The sequence below is a fragment of the Dioscorea cayenensis genome, chromosome 8, assembly GCF_009730915.1.
Source record: "Dioscorea cayenensis subsp. rotundata cultivar TDr96_F1 chromosome 8, TDr96_F1_v2_PseudoChromosome.rev07_lg8_w22 25.fasta, whole genome shotgun sequence".
Classification (NCBI taxonomy): Eukaryota; Viridiplantae; Streptophyta; class Magnoliopsida; order Dioscoreales; family Dioscoreaceae; genus Dioscorea; species Dioscorea cayenensis.
This window is the reverse complement of record NC_052478.1, coordinates 9,014,008-9,032,761: the sequence shown is the minus strand read 5'-3', so window position 1 is coordinate 9,032,761 and position 18,754 is coordinate 9,014,008. Positions and strand designations below refer to the sequence as shown.

Sequence of the window (18,754 nt, the reverse complement as noted above, 5' to 3'; positions counted from 1 at the left end):
ATACAAACAGATTATTCTACTATTCACAAGTCCTCATACGTCTACTGAACCTCATCCTTGTCTACGGTTTCTGCGGTTCAACCTTTCCCGGTTCCATTGCTCAACTGCTGCACCATAGTTAAGGACTGCATGGGCATCATCATATGCCGTTGCAAACTCCTCAGAAACTCCATACCTCCTTCTCAATTCTGGCATATGACTCTCGTCTAGGTGAAAACGTTCCATGTAAATATTTTTCAGCTCTGAAGCAACTATAGAGCTAAAATCTCTGGTATTCATGGTTACCACATAACGAGCTTGTGGGACATAAACATCAGTCATTGCTTGTTCTTGGTTACCAGGTGCAATAATAGAACGAGAAGATGCTGAGGCAACAAGAGTAGAGCTAGAGGGTACTTGAGCAGCAATATTGGTTTCCATCTCTTCTTCCCTCTTTCGTTCCTCCTCTCTCCTTCTCTGTTCCTCCACTTCTCTTCTCTGTTCTTCTTCCTCTCTCTGAAGCTCTTCCAGGAAATATCTCTCTACTCTTTCTCTATTATACCTTGGAGGAGGTCCTCGTCTCAGTCGTCTCAAACGCCTTGGTTCCATTACTCAAAAATCCTTAAGACACTCAAAATTCCACTGATGAAAAATGCAAGTCTGATCTTCTCCTCTATTTAAACACAACTAAACTACACTTAGAGGAGCTGGCCATAATTCATCCAAAGTCCGACAAATCAAACTCGAATCAATGTCACATCATAACACACCTTTTAAGAATCAACAGAAAGGTGATAAAGAAGACTGGTTACTCACGGGCTAATCTCCATATTCTTAAGCACAGGTATGTCCAAAGTATCTTTCAAATCAAACTGCAAATCACTGTGTGCCAGTCAACAAAGAGAATGCCAAATACCCTTCTTTGGCAACTTTAAGTTAACTTATTTTGGATAAAACCAATTCCAATAAATATCTCAACCCGTGATCAGGATCACAGTGTACTGCTCAGCTCTCTGCCTCAAATATCAAAACCTACTATCAGCTCTCATTCCAAATATGCAACTTAGGTTTTTAACCCAGATCGAGACTCTTAATACTTCTATTGGGCCCTTAACTTTGCATGCTAATCCCTACTAAACCTCTAAGTCTAGACATGACTTCTAAAGTTAGTCTCAGATCACAACCCGTGACCTCTACCAACCAGGGATATCTCAACCTACGACTCGATACCAAAAGATGTCACACTCACCCCTTCTACCGAGGTAAATGTAGCACCCATCGCTTAAAAAATTCCTTTTTAACTGAAACCCCGACACCTCTCGAAAACCAAAATCGGACTTACAAATTACAATTTACAACTTTACACCAATCGCAGGATTCAAATACGAAATACAACAAATATAATAACTCAAATTTGTGGGTACAACTGCTACTGAAGATCACGATACCAACAAATATAAAGAAAAGTATGGGACCCACTGCAGGTCTTGGACTTAACCCCGACTAGCTCTAAACTTGAGCAGCAATCTAGGGTCTTACTCCTCAGCGATTCAAAGACATTCGATTGGCTCGGTAGTGGCTTAATAATTTCAAATATTCAAATACATGATATATAAAATATATAAATACCAACTTCTCAAATAATTTTTCCAACTTTTCCAAAAATACCGTAATTCTAGCAAAAATACATTTTTAAAAGAACTTTTGAAACATAAATTCATCACAAATCAATATCAAATCAATTTTCTAAGAAAAATCCAAATTGTTGTGAGACCCGCCTCCTAAGAGCGGCAATGGGACGTCACCCTCATCACAAACCCAAAATAACAAGTAATATAAAAAATCCATTCTCAATTCCACGACTGGAAAAACTCTCCCCCACTTAGCCGCGTCGCGACTAGGTTGGGAGCCGCCAAGGTCTTCATAACCTCGACGTTGGCCCACCGGTCCCGTGTGGTGACTCGGGATCCCGATGTATCATCCAATCGGGGCTCTACGCTCCCACCCGATCCGACAAATCAACACTCGGGTCCACCACGCCACCTCTAAAGGCGGCCCGTGGGGACCCACTATCGCATGAGTCGGGCCTTAGCCCGCGTCACCATCCAAACCAACATGTAAATGTAGCAATAATACAATCAGTATAAATCACATCACATGGTCCTTATCCGGGACAAGCATTCACATCACGAAAATAAACATCATTTCCACAAAAGCCAATGTCAAAAGTATAACAATCGATAAAACCAAGTAAAATCCGGATCCATGATACCATTCCTATTCCAGGAATGAAAACCAATTCCACAAATATTGTTGGTAAAACATTTTAAAAATGCTCACATGATTTCACAAATCATTCTAAATCAAAAACATATATAACCATAGAAATAAATGCATGAATTGAATAATTAAATCACATATACATGTATTTTTCACTATTCACAAATCACGTATAATTATACTGAAACCCGATGTATCAATACGATTGTCGGGGAACATCAACAGCAAGTAAATATACATGATACCCTCAACATTATACGCCAATTAAACATGATAAAAAGAAATACTTAAACAATTATTTTTCAAAAATACTAGCCATTAAATAATTATTTCAAAAATAATAATAATTAATCAATTATTTAAATAATAGCCACTACCAACTCACCTGGTGTCCTTGGGTTTCCTTGCTAGACCCGGAACTCCTTCCCAAGATCGAACAACACCTAATGAGAATAATAATATAAAAAATAAATAACACATTTAAACCCAAAAATAAAAATACTATAAACAATAATAGACTCTATCGAGCCCACTTCACTCCAATCGGTTAAAATCCAACCTCGCAGTCCAACCGGCCTTCAATTGCATTTAAACCAGTTTTCAATTTAGGGACGAAACACGACTAAACCAATCTGAACCAATCTCAATTCCATTGAACCAAGTCTCAATTGCACTGAACCAAGCTTAATTCCACTGAACCAAACTCAATCAAACTGAACCAGCTTGAACCAACTCAATTCTTATTCAAAAATCCATTGAACCAACTTGGTTCAGTCCAAAACCCTTAACCCAAAAATCAACTGAACCAAACCCAACCCTATCTCAACTTGATTTGATCAAGCTCCAACTCAACCAAATCAACTCAACTCAACCAACCAAATCAATTCAACTTGGTTTGATCAAATCAAATCAATTGGACTAACTCAACCCATTTCAATCCAACAATCATCATTAACACCTTAATCATCATAATCATCAATTTAATTAACTAAACCAAATTTTAATCTCGGGTCTACATGATGAACGCTTTCACAAGAAACCGAAAAATCTCATCCTCCATTTTAAACAAAAATTCAACTCAAATACAAGATTTTTTTCCAAAACAACTTCAAAGTATTCATCATCAATCAACAATAAACCATGCTTTACTCATTCAAAACCAAGCTAAACTCATAAAAACAAGCTAAGATTTAGCATGGTTGCTCAAGTTCATTTCAACCAAATATCATGCATTATTTCAACCAAATAAAACTCTTACCAAAGCAAGCAAACACTCCCGGTGAACTTTTCTCCCAAGATTCTCCAAGCTCCAAACTCCTTCAAGTCCTCCCATTTTCCTTTTTCATTTTCATTTTTCATTTTTAATCTCTCCCAGGGTTCATCGTAGCGGTATGAATGAGAAGGAGATGAAGAAGACCATCAACTCTAGATTTTTTTCTCCAACTTATGATTCAGCCGAAATTCAATTTCAGTCCCTAGAAATATAATTTCTTACAAAAGAGTCCCTGAAAAAAACTCACAAATAGTCCCTGAATTATGAAATAGTATTCTCAAAAGGTCCTTTAAAAATTATCCAATGGTCCCTGAAGTATAACACAATATTTCAAAAAGGTCCCTACCGCCTTACCTTTCAGTCCTTGGTTTCCAGAAATATTTTTATATCAATCCTTTTTTTCTATTACTCTTTAACCCAAAAATCTTTTAAAAACTTTTTACACTTAAGTCCTTGTTCTGTCCACTTGGGGTTTCTCAACAAGATTACTCTGTAGAAAATTCTTACTGCAACTGTAGTAATACCCTGAATATATTTTCCAACAGATATCTAAAGGTTCAGGGTATTACATTTTCTATCTTACAACATGTACTTCCCACTTAATAATTATAATTTTTGTTTAACATTGCATAGAATCACATAAGTTTTCACTTAATATATTACTTCCTCGTTTAATATTTGTTTTTTCTATTTAATATCTAGCATCCTTGTTTAATGTTATGTATTTCCGCTTAAAAAGTTGGGGGTCATTCCTGTCAACGTCAGTTAGAGTTACTAAAATTAAGCTGCCAGACAAAGGAAGGTCCTTTTGAGAATACCCAAATTTGAGAGGGCCAAGTGTGCATAAAAGAAACTTCCAAGGGACTTTTGACAATTACCAGTTGAGAATATGGTTTGTAATTTTAATTTTTTAATAAAAATGGATATTATGTTGGAGAAAATGTTTGCATATTTATTTTATTTTCTTATGTTTTTTATGTGATTTATTTTAGGTATAATTATCTAAATAGTTCCTCTACTTTTTCAAACATACCCTTTTAGCCCTTTACCTTATATTGTAATTTTTTAGTCTCTCTACTATGTTTAAGTGAGCCATGTTAGGCCTTTTTTTTATGGTTTAGAGTTTAAGGGAACTAACATGGCTAAATTAAAATTGTAAAGGGATCAATAAGGTTACAGTTCAAAATAAAGACACTAAAAGAGTACGTTTGTAAAAGTAGATGGACTATTTAGGGAATTATACCTTTATTTTAATTTTTGATAATGTGTTTTTTTAAGAATTGTTTTTACGAAGTGTTAACAAATCACTTGCTAAGGGTGTATATAAGTGTGGAGTTAGTCTCTCAACACACTTGTGCTCTCACCATGCCCAAGTTGAGGTTTGAACACACTTTCTTAGTAGGGCATGAACATCCTATGCAGGAAAGTTAGTATCAATAGACCAAAAGGTAATTGGTATTTTTAGGAAAATTATCTTTTAATCCTTTAATTAACCAAAACTTTTAATTTTTATTTAAGTTGAGATCGAACAAAGAGGAGGATTTGAGATTTTCTTTTTCTTTTTCCGTTTTTACAATGTGGACAAGCCACCACTACTCACACGCTAACTAAATATGCAATCATATTTTGGGAGATAGTTGAATCTTTTACCATTCAGCTATTGCGCAAGTAGTAGGATTTTGGGAAACTCTTTGATTTTTGAAATTTTGGTGATAAGTGACCTTTTGCCCCCTCAATTTTTCTTTTCTTTATTAAAAAGAAAAGGCAACAATAATATAAAACCACATTTCTTTCTTCTATAATATCCATTTTATTGTAAAAATTAAAAATGCAACAAATGTTATAAGAGGGAGTTTATCCTTCAATCCCTCAGTTGGTAAAGAAAGAGTTACTATTCTTCACAATGTGAAATTAGTGTTACATATAGATTTATTGATAATAAGGGTGTGTTTGGTTAGGAAGTGAGTGACCAAAGTGATGGAAGTCTGAAAACACCACTTTTTGGTGGAAGTGTAGAGTTCAGTTGGAGGTCTCTACTTCCATGTGTTTGGTTAAGGGGGAAATTGTCACATCAGTAACCACTTCAGGTGTTTGAATGGTGGAAGTGAAAAGCTGGAAAAAGTGACTTCCATAGTTTCTTGTGTTTGGTAACACCGAATTGGGGTTATGATCACCACTTCGGGTATGAGGTGAGGTTATACTGTATATATATATATTTGTTGGAGCGGTTATTAATCCCATTTAAAATATAATGTTGTGTACTAACATATTTTTATCTTAATTAATTACTTAAAAATCATTCTATTTTTATAATGGCAAATGAAAATTAAAAATTGATAGTTACATTTTAAATTAACTTTTAAATGGGTTATTAAACAAATAAAATATAACAATAATTAGGTAAAATTGGGTTAATTTTAACTTTGCAAGTTTTAATTTGGGTTAATGTTGTTTCCTTTTCCCTTAAACACAGAATTGCAGTAGGCTCATGTCCATGTAGAACTAACAGATTAATGCCACAAATACATATCAGATTGAAAAAAAATAATGAAAACAAAAGACAAGTGCCATAACATTTAGTTCGTATAAACCTGTCAATTTTATTACATTTGAATCCAAAATCCATACATAAATACAATGTGTACACCTTCATTTTAGGACCCAAAAATGAAGAACAAACAATCAAGATTTCTACAAAAACCTTACATGTTGCACAACTTGCAATGCATAAAGAAAACAACTTGCAAAATCAAGCACATGTTTCGGCAGCGATTGAATTAATACCCGAGAGCATGCAGCAGTAGTAGATAGTCCACCACAAACCTGCAAGTGCTAGTAGATCGAAACAAATGGGAAAATATTAATAGAAGTATGCACCAAAATCTAGCAAAACCTAAACAACAACATACTAGTGAATCAGAATGGTATATGTATGAACCTACAAAACATGCTATTAACCCTTTGAAGTTGCTCAACTATGTTTATGTGACTCGAGTGACAAGGATGACAATACATATTCGTCAACATTACCAACTATCTTCACATATTTTTTTTATTGGTGAAAATTCAAAACAAACAATGAACACAAACCTAAAGCCTGCAATGGTGGCATATATGCCTCCTAGTTGCCACGCCTCGTAGGTTAAACACAGAAAAACCAAAGCAATTAATGGATAGAACATATCAACATAGTGATAAGAAATATGGCTAACTACTATGGTAACTGTGAACAATTACCCAGTTAATAAAGTCATGGAAAATCAGCAAACATAATAGCAAAATTTATTTGGAAAAATCATCAAGGCATATATGGGAAGCTGGAAATATACAAGGAATTCAAAATACAAACAGAATTTAGGATAGCAAGTCATTTTACTTTAATTATAGCTAATACAAAACCGCAATGGGCACGATATGGCTGCAGAATGAAAGTGTTTAACTGATTCTCATTTTGCCCCACCAATGCACCCCATTTTCTTTTTGGCTTTATTTAAGGAACTTGCCTATGTGCATTATCACAACTCTTGTACTCATCATCGCCATACCAACCTCACCTACAAAAAAAAAATAAGCACACACAAAAAAGAAGAGAATAAATGAGCAGTTGTAGTGAAATGAAATACACATCATAGCGTAATATGACATAGATAACATCAAGTAAGTCCACGGGTAGATAAGCATGCCATTAGCTTCTAGGATGCAACTTGCGTGAAAGAAATGCATGAAACATGATAAAAGTTAGGATATGCGGATGCAAATGCAGATAACATGTCATGTTGTGTCATTGACGTAGTTAACACAGTCACATACAAAATGATGCATAAGATGCAAAAATGCATAAAGCATAAAACAACAGATAATTAGCTTCAGTTATATGTCTAGCGCATCTGATAGTTGAGAATATGTAGCGATGGATAAGTCACTCCATTCTTTAGAGATACTTCTCAATCCAATCCACACACAACACTATTTTCCTTGCTATGAACCTCCTAGCTTAAGCTTCATGTAACTGAAGATGGTCAAACACATTAAAGAGCACACCCTTATCAAATCCCTCAACCTCCATGATCTTTGTATATAAGATCTCAGTCTAGTGGGTTGGGTTTTTAATTGTTTTGGTCATTTCACCCACTACAACAAGGAGGTCACTTATTGATGGACTTTTCTGGCTCCTATTTGAGCATTGAGATATTGGGGTCACTGATGTGGCTAGACTACTAACAACTGGAGAGAGGGAAGCAGAATGCCCATCATAGTCCTCTTTACTTGGTTGTTCTGGTGGAGTTGTGTCAGCATTATCAAGGTTGTTATCTTCATTTTCATATCTATCCCTGAACTCAGAAAACATAGATGTCGCGTAGGAACCCGTTGGATAGTCCTCACCACAAATAATCCTTAAGGCTTTATAGTTTTCAATTGGTTTATCGATAAATGGCCGTGTAGCCGGGTGAGCCTGCAGTGTAATATAAATTAGGTTAATTGTTGTGCCTAATATCAGATTTATAACACATTACCTCTATGTATGTGAACGACACAACAAGTTTGAGGATGATGGCCTTGGTGGCGTTGTCCCACCCTGCACCACTCAAGTCTTTTGCCTTTTTTATTTTAGCATATCACACTTTTAATATTCTGTAGTGGTTCTCCACATTCTCAGTAGTAAACTCTGTGTTGAACCTAACATTATCAGCAAGGGCGGCATATGCAAACATTACCCGTTTGAATGACTTATCACATTTAGGTCCCTTCGTAGCTTGATCCATAAGTAGTGGGATCAAGAAATTATCATACTCCATTTTCCATCTTTTGTTAGGGGTGCCCCGTTTGCTCATACCAGATTTTGAAGTTTCCCCACCACTTATATGATAGAGATTGTTCATGATTCTTGGAATTTTAATGAAAAGGAAAATCACACCGTGCTAAGTTTTATATACAAGGAAAAATCATAGCAAAACATGGAGTAACAGGTTACCAAAATTTGTATGAAATCAAACTACAAATGGGCATGCAGGCAAGTGACAAAATACTACTGTTAAAATAAGCACAAAAGGAAGATCAATACCTTCAAAATGAAAGAAGAAACCAAATTCCATTTACAAAGCTATGAAACAATCATCAAATTACAGCAAGCAAAGTTCGCATATCGTTTGTAACAGATGGGCAAAAAAAAAAATGGCAAGTCAGTAACAATTCTTCAAAAGAGATAGCTCATGCCAAGTCACCAATGGTATGCTAACTACAACGGCTAAAACAACCATAATAAATGGTGTAAAAACAAAGCCTATAAGACAAGAAAACAACAATGTACTTGAGCCACATGTTAGAAACAATATGTTAGTTACAATAAAGAAATCACATTCCATTCACAAAGCCATGAAACAATCAGCAAATTGCAGCAAGCAATTAAGATGGATATGTAGACATGTTACCCAAAGAATAGGAGACCTAGTATCAACATGCTATCAACAATGAAGTAAACAATTATCAAAATGCAATGACAGAATGGTAAGGTAGCAACATAAAAGATAGTTACAAAAAACCAACATGCTATCAATAACGAAGTAAACAACCACAATAAAAACACAAGATAGAAATGTACCCGGTTAACATATTGGACACAACAGACAACTACAATGAAGAAAATGTAGTCATGAAAAATGCCGGACATGCAGACAACATTAAAGAAAACAGAGATAATGAAAAAAAGATGACAGAACAAGTCAATAAAATAAAGTGACTTCCACGAAGCCATTGTATCGGTTCCACATGTCATTCACGATCTTATCCCTCAACTCCACCCATTGCCTATTTTCCTCACGCTGCTCCTACTACGTTCGGGGCTACGATGAGGAAAATTGTGAATCTTGTTGCGTGCTTTCATAGTGCAAAATTGTGTCACTTGAGTTGACACCTACAATATAGTTATGCACAATACAACACGCGAGAACTAGCTTAACATACATCTTGGATGGAGAAAAGAGATAAGAGGTTAGAATTTTAAAATGATTTTTCAGTGTTGCAAAAGCACGCTTAACGCTGGAGCGCAACATGGAGTGCCGAAGATTGAATAATTCTTTCGGGTTTGTTGGTGACCTTCCTCTGTGTTCTTTTAGATGGTACCTAACGCTTCAATATGGAGCTAGGAAACCATTCATAGTAGTGTACCCAGTATCTATCAAATAGTATTTGCCTGCAATTAAAGAAAACATGTTAATTATTGCTTGTTTTAATAATTAAGTGAGAGAATTGCCACTTATCTTAGCTTCTATCACTTTCAACCCTTGCGACTGTAGTCTTAACAATGCATCTCTTAGAACAGCGAAATCGTTGGCAGATCCTTCCCAACCCGCCAACATGTATGTGAATTGCAAATTAGGACTCACCACACCGAGGACATTTTGGGTCAGACCCTTTTAGACACGAAACCATGGTATTTCATTAGCAGGGACGGACACATCAATATGAGTTAACTCATCCAATAATCCTACACAGTCCTACATGAAAGCACAAATAATGGGAAATTGACACAGGTGATTTAAGGAATTCATACAAATTTAAATGACCATCTAATAGCACGCTTACTTTGAAAAAAGGGTACTAGTTTGGGGTTGACTCAATTTTGGGATGACATGTACCATTGGGGGGATGAACAAAGTCATCATAGATGGCGCATATTGCTCAGAGGACATCATTAAAATGCAGACTAATTGTTTCACCGGATCGGAAAAACTCAACTCTCATGGTCCTCTTTTTGGTGTTGTGTCCAACTACATGTAAAAAAATAGCTAACTGCTCCTTGATTGACACATGTCGAGTGTCTACAAGTAGGTGTTTGTCATGGAAAATAGAAGCAAGATGTAAGAAAGGTCCTACGTCCATCCTAAGATAACATATGGCATAGTCACACCCACCCCTCAGAATGCGTTCCATGTGTCTTTTCCTAGTTAGGTCAAGGAGCATTGATGGTTCTTTACTTCTACCAGGCCTACTAACATGCATTTCCTCAAATAGGCATGCAATAACAACAACAACGGTGGTGAAAGCAGTAATCAATAGCCTTGCCCGCTCATTAAGAGTCCAAGTATCCATCTACATATCCAAGGAATAGGTGAAGTTATGAATTAATTAGCGTGGCTAATGGGAGTCTATACACTCTATTAAGAATTTACACCTACTACCGAAAATTATGTAAGTTGAAAATTCAAGTACAGATCTACAAAAAAGCAACGAGCAATTAAAGAATACAACATTTAAACATAAATGTTAGGCATACTTTACAAAATAAAAAAAATAAAAATAGGAACAATAGCTGGCAAGGAAGGTGAAAATATAATGGGGATAAGCAAACAAACAAATTTATCACTTTGGTAAGGACATATGTATACAAAAACGAGTAATGAATACAAAATTCAGAGCATAGATGCTAGTCATGCAAGCATAGAAAAAAAAAAATAGGCCAAGGTTAGATCACTAACTCATTGAAGAAAACAACATTAAAAAATTAAATGCTAGGCATGATTTACAAATTAAAAAAATTAAAATAGGAACAATAGCTACCAAGGCTCTTAAGAAGGTAAAAACATAAGAGGGATAAGCAGAAAAACAGGTTTATTACTTTGGTAAGGACATATGTATACAAAAACAAGTAAAGAATACAAAATTCAGAGCATCCATGCTAGTCATGCAAGCATAAAAAAAAACATACCAATGTTAGATCACCAACTCATTGAAGAATACAACATTCAAAACATAAATGCTAGGCATGCTTTGCAAAATAAAATTAAAATTAAAATAGGAACAATAGCTTCCAAGGTTCATTAAGAAGGTGAAAACATAAGAGGGATAAGCAAACAAACATGTTTATCACTTTGCTAAAGACATATGTATACAAAAAAAAAGGAATAATACAAAATTCAGAGCATAGATGCTAGTCATGCAAGCATAAAAATAAAATAAAATAGACCAAAGTTAGATCACCAACTCATTGAAGAATACAACATTAAAAAACTAAATGCTAGGCATGCTTTACAAATTAAAAAAATTAAAATAGGAACAATAGCTACCAATGTTCATTAAGAAGGTGAAAACATAAGAGGGATAAGCAAGCAAACATGTTTATCACTTTGCGAAGGACATATGTATACGAAAACAAGGGAATAATACAAAATTTAGAGCATAGATGCTAGTCATGCAAGCATAAAAAAAAGACCAAGGTTAGATCACCAACTCATTGAAGAATACAACATTAAAAAATTAAAATGCTAGGCATGCTTTGCGAATTAGAATAATTAAAATAGGAACAATAGTTGCCGAGGTTCATTAAGAAGGTGAAAACATAAGAGGGATAAGCAAACAAACATGCTTATGACTTTGGTAAGGGCATATGTATACATAAACAATAAAATAATACAAAATTCGAAGCATAGATGCTACTTATGCAAGCATAAATAAAAAAATAGAACAAGGTTAGATCAACAACTCATTGAAGAAAACAACATTAAAAAATTAAAATGTTAGGCATGCTTTACAAATTTAAAAAATTAAAATAGGAACAATAGCTTCCAAGGTTCATTAAGAAGGTGAAAACATAAGAGGGATAAGCAAACAAACATGTTTATCACTTTGCTAAAGACATATGTATACAAAAAAAAGGAATAATACAAAATTCAGAGCATAGATGCTAGTCATGCAAGCATAAAAATAAAATAAAATAGACCAAAGTTAGATCACCAACTCATTGAAGAATACAACATTAAAAAACTAAATGCTAGGCATGCTTTACAAATTAAAAAAATTCAAATAGGAACAATAGCTGCCAATGTTGATTAAGAAGGTGAAAACATTAGAGGGATAAGCAAACAAACATGTTTATCACTTGGTAAGGATATATATATATATATATATATATATATATATATATATATACAAAAACAAGGGAATAATACAAAAATCAGAGCATATATGCTAGTCATGCAAGCAAAAAAAAAAGCACAAAAATTAAATAGATCAAGGTTAGAGCAACAAGCAATTGAAGAATAGAACATTAAAATCATAAAATGCGAGACATGCTTTAATAAATAAAATAAAAATAGCAGTTCATGTAAGCAAGAATCAAACACATCTATAACAGATTGGTCAAGGACAGTTCTCCAAAAAAGCCAAGATCACAACATGCACAGTGGGTTGTCAGAGAAAAAACAAAGAGCAAAACATACTTGCGGTTCAACATGACACCATCAGTGCAAACAATAGAATGAGAGAAATAAAAACCAATTAAAACATCTGGAAAATAAAGAATGGGCTAGAAAACTGCATGGACCGGTGAAAAGGTCATATATGTATGAGAGATCGGCAAAAAATCAACATATTACAATAGTCAGAAAGAGGGTATTATGAAATAGATCTACAAAAGAAAAAAATCTTTGAAATATTTTGGAAAGAAGACTCACAGATGAAATATTTTGCACACGGTGTGCACAAAAACAAAAAATACTGGAAAGATCTACAAATACACCCAAGAAAAAGTTTTTCAATTAAGAAAATATTTGAAATATTTTGGAAAGAAGACTCACAGATGAAGTTAGAATTGGCTTGATGATGGGAGTGTAGGCTGAACCACCGGTGACAAAGGATGTAATAGATTTGGACTGTGATGGTGTTAACAGATATTTTGGAAAACTTTGAAAAATCTAGCAAAAAACAAGCAATAAAGAAGTGCAGCGTTGAAAAACTTCAAAAACCTTAAAGAAACGATGATGCCATACGGCAGAGAAGGGATAGGAGCGAGTTGTCTTGAAAGAAAGGATGATCTTGTTAATGAAAACTTGAAAAGAAACAACAAAGAATGGTAAAAACTCAGATCTACGGGAGAGGAAGCCAAAAGGTCATGGGAGAAGATGGCGACGATGAAGAAACCCTAGGAGAAATGCCGAAGTGGGGAGGTGAAGGGGTGATCACAAGCAAGGTCACATGTTGCCACATGGGGGAAGTGAAACGTTGAAATATGACTGTCTAATTTCCCTGAAGTCGAAGAGGTGAAGTGGAATGGATAAGAAGTTGTTAAATCACCACTTTAGGACCCAATACAGTGAACCAAACACTGAATTGGTGTGGAACTCACCACTTCAACCACTTCAGGCACTAGTTTAGTGAACCAAACACATCCTATGTGATTCTATTTAAGACTAAAATAAATATTAATACTATAACGGACTAGTGATGCATTTAAAGACACGCATATTTATGTACTTTTTTTTGTACACATATTTGAAATCTTTTTTTTTAATAAAAAAACTCAAAGTTATTTTTCCTAATTGCATATAACCCTTGTTATCTTTACCCCACAGCCAGTGGATGATTGAGAATATTCTTAAAATGTTCCATCTAAGATTAATTGTTTGAATTTTTGTAAAAAATTTTGATGTTTCCAATACCATTGTATACAATTGAAAAATAATATCAATAAGTTTTAGAATTTATGAAAGTATAGAGTTCATACAAAATTTGTCATATTGGGATCAATATAGATCTTGATCAATAAGTCAAAAAAAAAAAAAGAATGATTACTAGGATTCACGGTATCTATCCTCTCCTCTTTTGGACAAGTAATTTATTCTCTTGCTTGTTAGATCATCTTTAAGTTTTTGGATTTACATAAGTCTCCCCTTGTTGGTCCCCTAATAGTTGGTGTGAGAACTCTTTCTCATGGAGTAAAATGGAGTTAAGAATATAAGCAGAAAAGGATTTCAAGATCTACAATAATGAAATTCTTCGGTTAGTCCCCTTTACCTAGTTGAGCATGTTTGTCTTTTATAGCTTTCATGCCTACATGGTTATCTAACTTTAGTGATTTGATCTCTCTTATTATATATTCAATGAATTTTTACTGCCTTGGGAAAGATTACCTCCTCTATTCAATGGTTAGGTAGCCCCTATTGTCATTAGGAGGGTAGCCCCTATGATAGTTTTTTTTTTTTTTTTGGTTTAGTTAGGAGGAGTGAGGAGTGAAAAGAGATGTAATGTGCATTTTTCCAATTTCCTCTAGCTCCTTGCTCTCCCAACGAAACAGACTTAATCCCTCCTAACTCCTCCTAACTCCAAAAATCCCTAACCAAACAAGGCGTCTAGAAGCAAAGAAGGCACTTCTCCTCTCAGGTTCATCGCATCTTGGATTGAAATCAACCAACAACCAAAATGAGAATTTATTGTACTTATATGCAATTATGAAGAATTCAAGGAGTGCCCTGCAAAAGCAAAAACATTCAGGGACTTTTCTAAAAAGAACATATATATATATATATACGTATACATATTCAAGCAAAACAGGCCAAACCCTCGCACCAAAAGATGTCATTAGTGGCGGGTTCATACGAGAAGTTCATCTGGGGTTTCTCCCTCAAAACCCTAGCAACCAGCGAAACCCTAACCCTAAAACCCCTCTTCTCCTACCCTTCCCACACCGCCCCCATCAAATCCGTCGCCGTTGCCGGCCCCGTCGGCGCTTCCGGTGGCGCCGACGATGCCATCAAGATCTACGAGCTCCCTTCCTCCTCCGAGATTGGCTCCCTTCTCGATCCCACCGGCGCCGTCTCCGCCATCTCCTTCTTCTGCTCCCCTCTTGCCCCATCCATCCCCCGTAACCTCCTTGCCGGCTCCGATGATGGTGCTGTACGAGTCTACGACGCTGATCCCTTTGTTCTTCTCAAAACCGTCCCCGTCCACCGCCGCGGCGTCTCTGACCTCGCGGTGCATCCTTCGGGGAGACTTGCGCTGACGGTGGGCCGGGATTCGACGCTGGCGATGGTGAATCTCGTCAGGGGACGTCGTAGCTTCTCATGCCGGCTCGATCGCGAGGCGACCAATGTGAGGTATGGTTTGGGGGATGGAGAGAGGTTCTTTATGGTGGCTGAAGAGCGAGTGACGGTGCACGATTCTGAGGACGCAAGGCTGATCCATGAGATGGATGCTGGAAAGAGGGTTCTCTGCATTGCGCCTGGGGAGGTATAAAGTTAGCTTCTTTTTTTTTTTTAAATCTTAATGAGATTATGAAGAGAGTAATGCTAATTTTATATGATAGGATTGGTACTATGGTTTGAATTTCTTGAATTTTTATCAAGATTGGTGATTTGAGCTGTTTATTTGTTTTGATTTAGTGATTACTGATTTGGAATTATTCAAGGAGATGAGTGGTGTTACTTTTATTAAATTCTGCAATTTAATTTCATTTGGTGAGATTGCCAAGCTTAATTTGAATTCCTTGAATTTAATAATCGACTTGAGATATAATGTGGAACAAGATTCTTCTTTTTTCTTCAATTTCTTCTAGTTTGCTTGTTCAATTGGTTTCATCCAATGACAGTATGATATAAAATTGTTTGGTTGATGTGCTTTTGTCCTAATTGATTGTGCAATTTAGTTTTTTTTTTTTTAAACACTTCACTTTGTTACTTTATATATGATTTAAATCTTTTACTTTTAGAGATTTTTGTTGGAAAAGCCTTATGATTTTATTCCTATTTTCATGAATACCTTTCATAAAATAGTTGAACATCGTGCACACGAGTTCTAATTGCTGTCGTATTTAGTTGGGCTATTGTAATAATTTTGCTTTAAAATGTATCAGGGTGGACTTTTGTTCACTGGTGGAGAAGATCGGAGCGTCTCTGCGTGGGATACTGCCAGTGGGAAGTTTGCTTATCGCATTGAAGCTGCGCATTCAGCTCGTGTTAAAGGCCTTGTTGTTTTCAAGAACCGAAGTGGCGGGGAAACATCTGAAGAATCTAATTTCATAGCTTCAGCTTCATCTGATGGTATCATACGAATATGGGATGTTAGGATGCTTTCCGAGGAAAAGCCAAATGCGCTTGCTGAAGCTAATACAAAATCTAGGCTTACTTGTCTTGCTGGGTAATCTATAAAGTGTGAGTGAAATATTTTCTCTTCTTTTGTGCATTATGGTTGCTGCATCTTCAAAACCAAGTCAAGGTTGCATCCTCGCAATAATCATGCAGAGACATCTGGTTGAAACTTAATGATTGGCGTGCTAGATATTTGTCATTGCTGGTCTAGGCCTTTAATTTGCTCTTATCAAATATTTCTGTGATCATGGGGGACATTTAATTGATTTAATTTAGTTTAGTTTAGTTTATTTTGCATGTTAATGAAGGTCAGCTGAATGTTTCTATCACAAGGCTAATGTAATGTTCCGATTGTACCAATTTTAGGAACAGAATTAAACTTTTTGAAGTAGGATGGATGCCCATTTTTAATCCACCCTTCTACAAGATGATTGACATCTCCATTTTTCCAATCTATGGCTCACATTTATTCGTTTTGTTTGGTCATAGGTGATAAATGACAAAACAGATTGTAGGCTACTAATGAAAATTTATGTGAAGTCTCTGAAATGAAGCCCAAACTCTTTTTTCTTTCCTCTATAATGGCACAATTTCTTTAGAGTGTTGTTAATCCATTATGTGTTCTTATTTCAGGTACTGAGACGAATGTTTGTTATTGTTTCTGCTATTTATAGAATTTCTTTGTTTTTGCTATCTGGACTTAACAAGCTGATTACCTTATTATTCTTCTGTTATTTTTAGGATGGGTTAATCTCCGATTTGATAGTAAGGTGCATTCTTTTTTATTTTGGACCGTATCTAGTGATTCTTGTGGATCGTAAACAGAGTGCGGCATTTTCCTTTTGACACATTATCTTCGCAATTTTTCATGTCGACTTGCATTGCAAAGAGTGTTTATGTTCCTGTGAAGGCATCATGGGGCTTCATCTTCAGCTATACACTTGCACTGACACTGAAAATAGACCAAGAGCAAGAGAGCTGAACCGTTTTTTAACATAGTAACCTGCTTAGTGTAATGACATTGAGCTTTACAATTTTGAGTGGTGTTTGTTCATTGTGTTGTATTTTATGCCAGACTTAATTTAGTGTTTTTTTTTATTTATTTTTATTTTTATTTAGATTATGAAGGATGCTTTGTAGCCACTTTAAATTAGATGGTTTTTGGCATTTCAATTTGCGTTCGGTGATCAGTTTTGTTTAAAAATATCGTGTGTTTCATTCTAGTTTTGTACTCTCAGCGCAATAAAAAAGTTTATGCAACGCAACTTTACTTGGATCTGTTAATCTGTATATATGTGTATATTAAAAATATTTAAAGATTTGGTAAATAAATGTTAAAATACAGAAAAAATATTAAAAATGTATTTGGTTTGGGGAAAAAACAAAGCAATAAGATTCTAATTGATAGAATAGTAAGAAATTAAAAACATACTTTTACTTTCTTGAAAACACATTATTGACATATATATATATATATATTGAAGGTCACGTTTTAAATATCAATAATAATAAATAAATAAACCATATTTTCCTCTTTTTATTTGAAGTTATTGGACTACTTATTTCATTCTGATTTTCCTACAACTTGTAGCATCTAGAATATTATCAAGTCCTTCCTAAATTAAATGGTTGAAATAAACAATTATCTAAAAATTGCATAAGAAAAATATTGTGCACAATAATATATGCTTCAAATAATGTAAATGATGATGGTGCAAAACAAAATAAAAAACATAATATTTATATATGTAGCATGAGAGTTGGTATTTTATTTTATTTTTTTTTAGAGATTGAGAGTTCAATCTCAGCTTGTTGTGATTACTTTGCTTTTTTTAAAGAAAAAGTAAAACGGTTGCTTATGCCTATAGAAAATATAATATATTTTTTCTTTAATATTATTAAATGTTTTCATTTACTTGCTTTTCTAACCCTATGAAAAACATAAGGAAATTAATTACTTCTTAATAGTAAAAATAATTAATTTGAGTTGAAATGACTTGTATTAATAGGGAAAATTACTTAAAAGTTCCTGTACTGTTTCAAACTTCCACTGCAGTCCCTCTAACAATTTCGTTTCCCATTAGATCCCTCTTTTTTTTAGCCATGTTCTCTTCAGCCCTTCCTGTTAGTTCCGTCAGTTAAGTGGAGGTAAAATGACTCAAATGTCCATGTAACCATATGAGATGAAAAAAAAAACAAAAAGTTTCCGTCCAAGTCACATCACATTTAATGTAAAGTATGGTCAAATATTCCAATGAAGATTCCTTGTCAGAGAAAAGATGATATTTCACTCCTTCTTCTCAATGTTGCCATTGTTTTTAAAGTTGTGCTTGTTCATCTTGGTCTGGTTGCTGAAGCTTCAACT

At 34.8% G+C, this 18,754-nt stretch overlaps 1 protein-coding gene across 1 annotated transcript; it reads left to right on the top strand.

The window, feature by feature from the left end:
- The first annotated feature begins 14,863 nt into the window (after positions 1 to 14,863).
- Positions 14,864 to 17,562, top strand: LOC120267876 (p21-activated protein kinase-interacting protein 1-like). The gene is made up of 3 exons (XM_039275548.1): positions 14,864 to 15,532; positions 16,155 to 16,452; positions 17,131 to 17,562. The coding sequence occupies exons 1-2, from the start codon at positions 14,879 to 14,881 to the stop codon at positions 16,440 to 16,442; spliced, it is 942 nt and encodes a 313-aa protein (XP_039131482.1). The 5' UTR covers positions 14,864 to 14,878; the 3' UTR covers positions 16,443 to 16,452; positions 17,131 to 17,562.
- Positions 17,563 to 18,754: the final 1,192 nt, after the last annotated feature.

What these genes read in the sequence shown, in the direction of transcription:
- LOC120267876 (XM_039275548.1), top strand. Translation starts at nt 14,879, where the DNA reads ATGTCATTAGTGGCGGGTTCATACGAGAAGTTCATCTGGGGTTTCTCC. An exon ending in TCTGCATTGCGCCTGGGGAG is followed by an intron (nt 15,533 to 16,154) that starts GTATAAAGTTAG and finishes AAAATGTATCAG; the next exon opens with GGTGGACTTTTGTTCACTGG.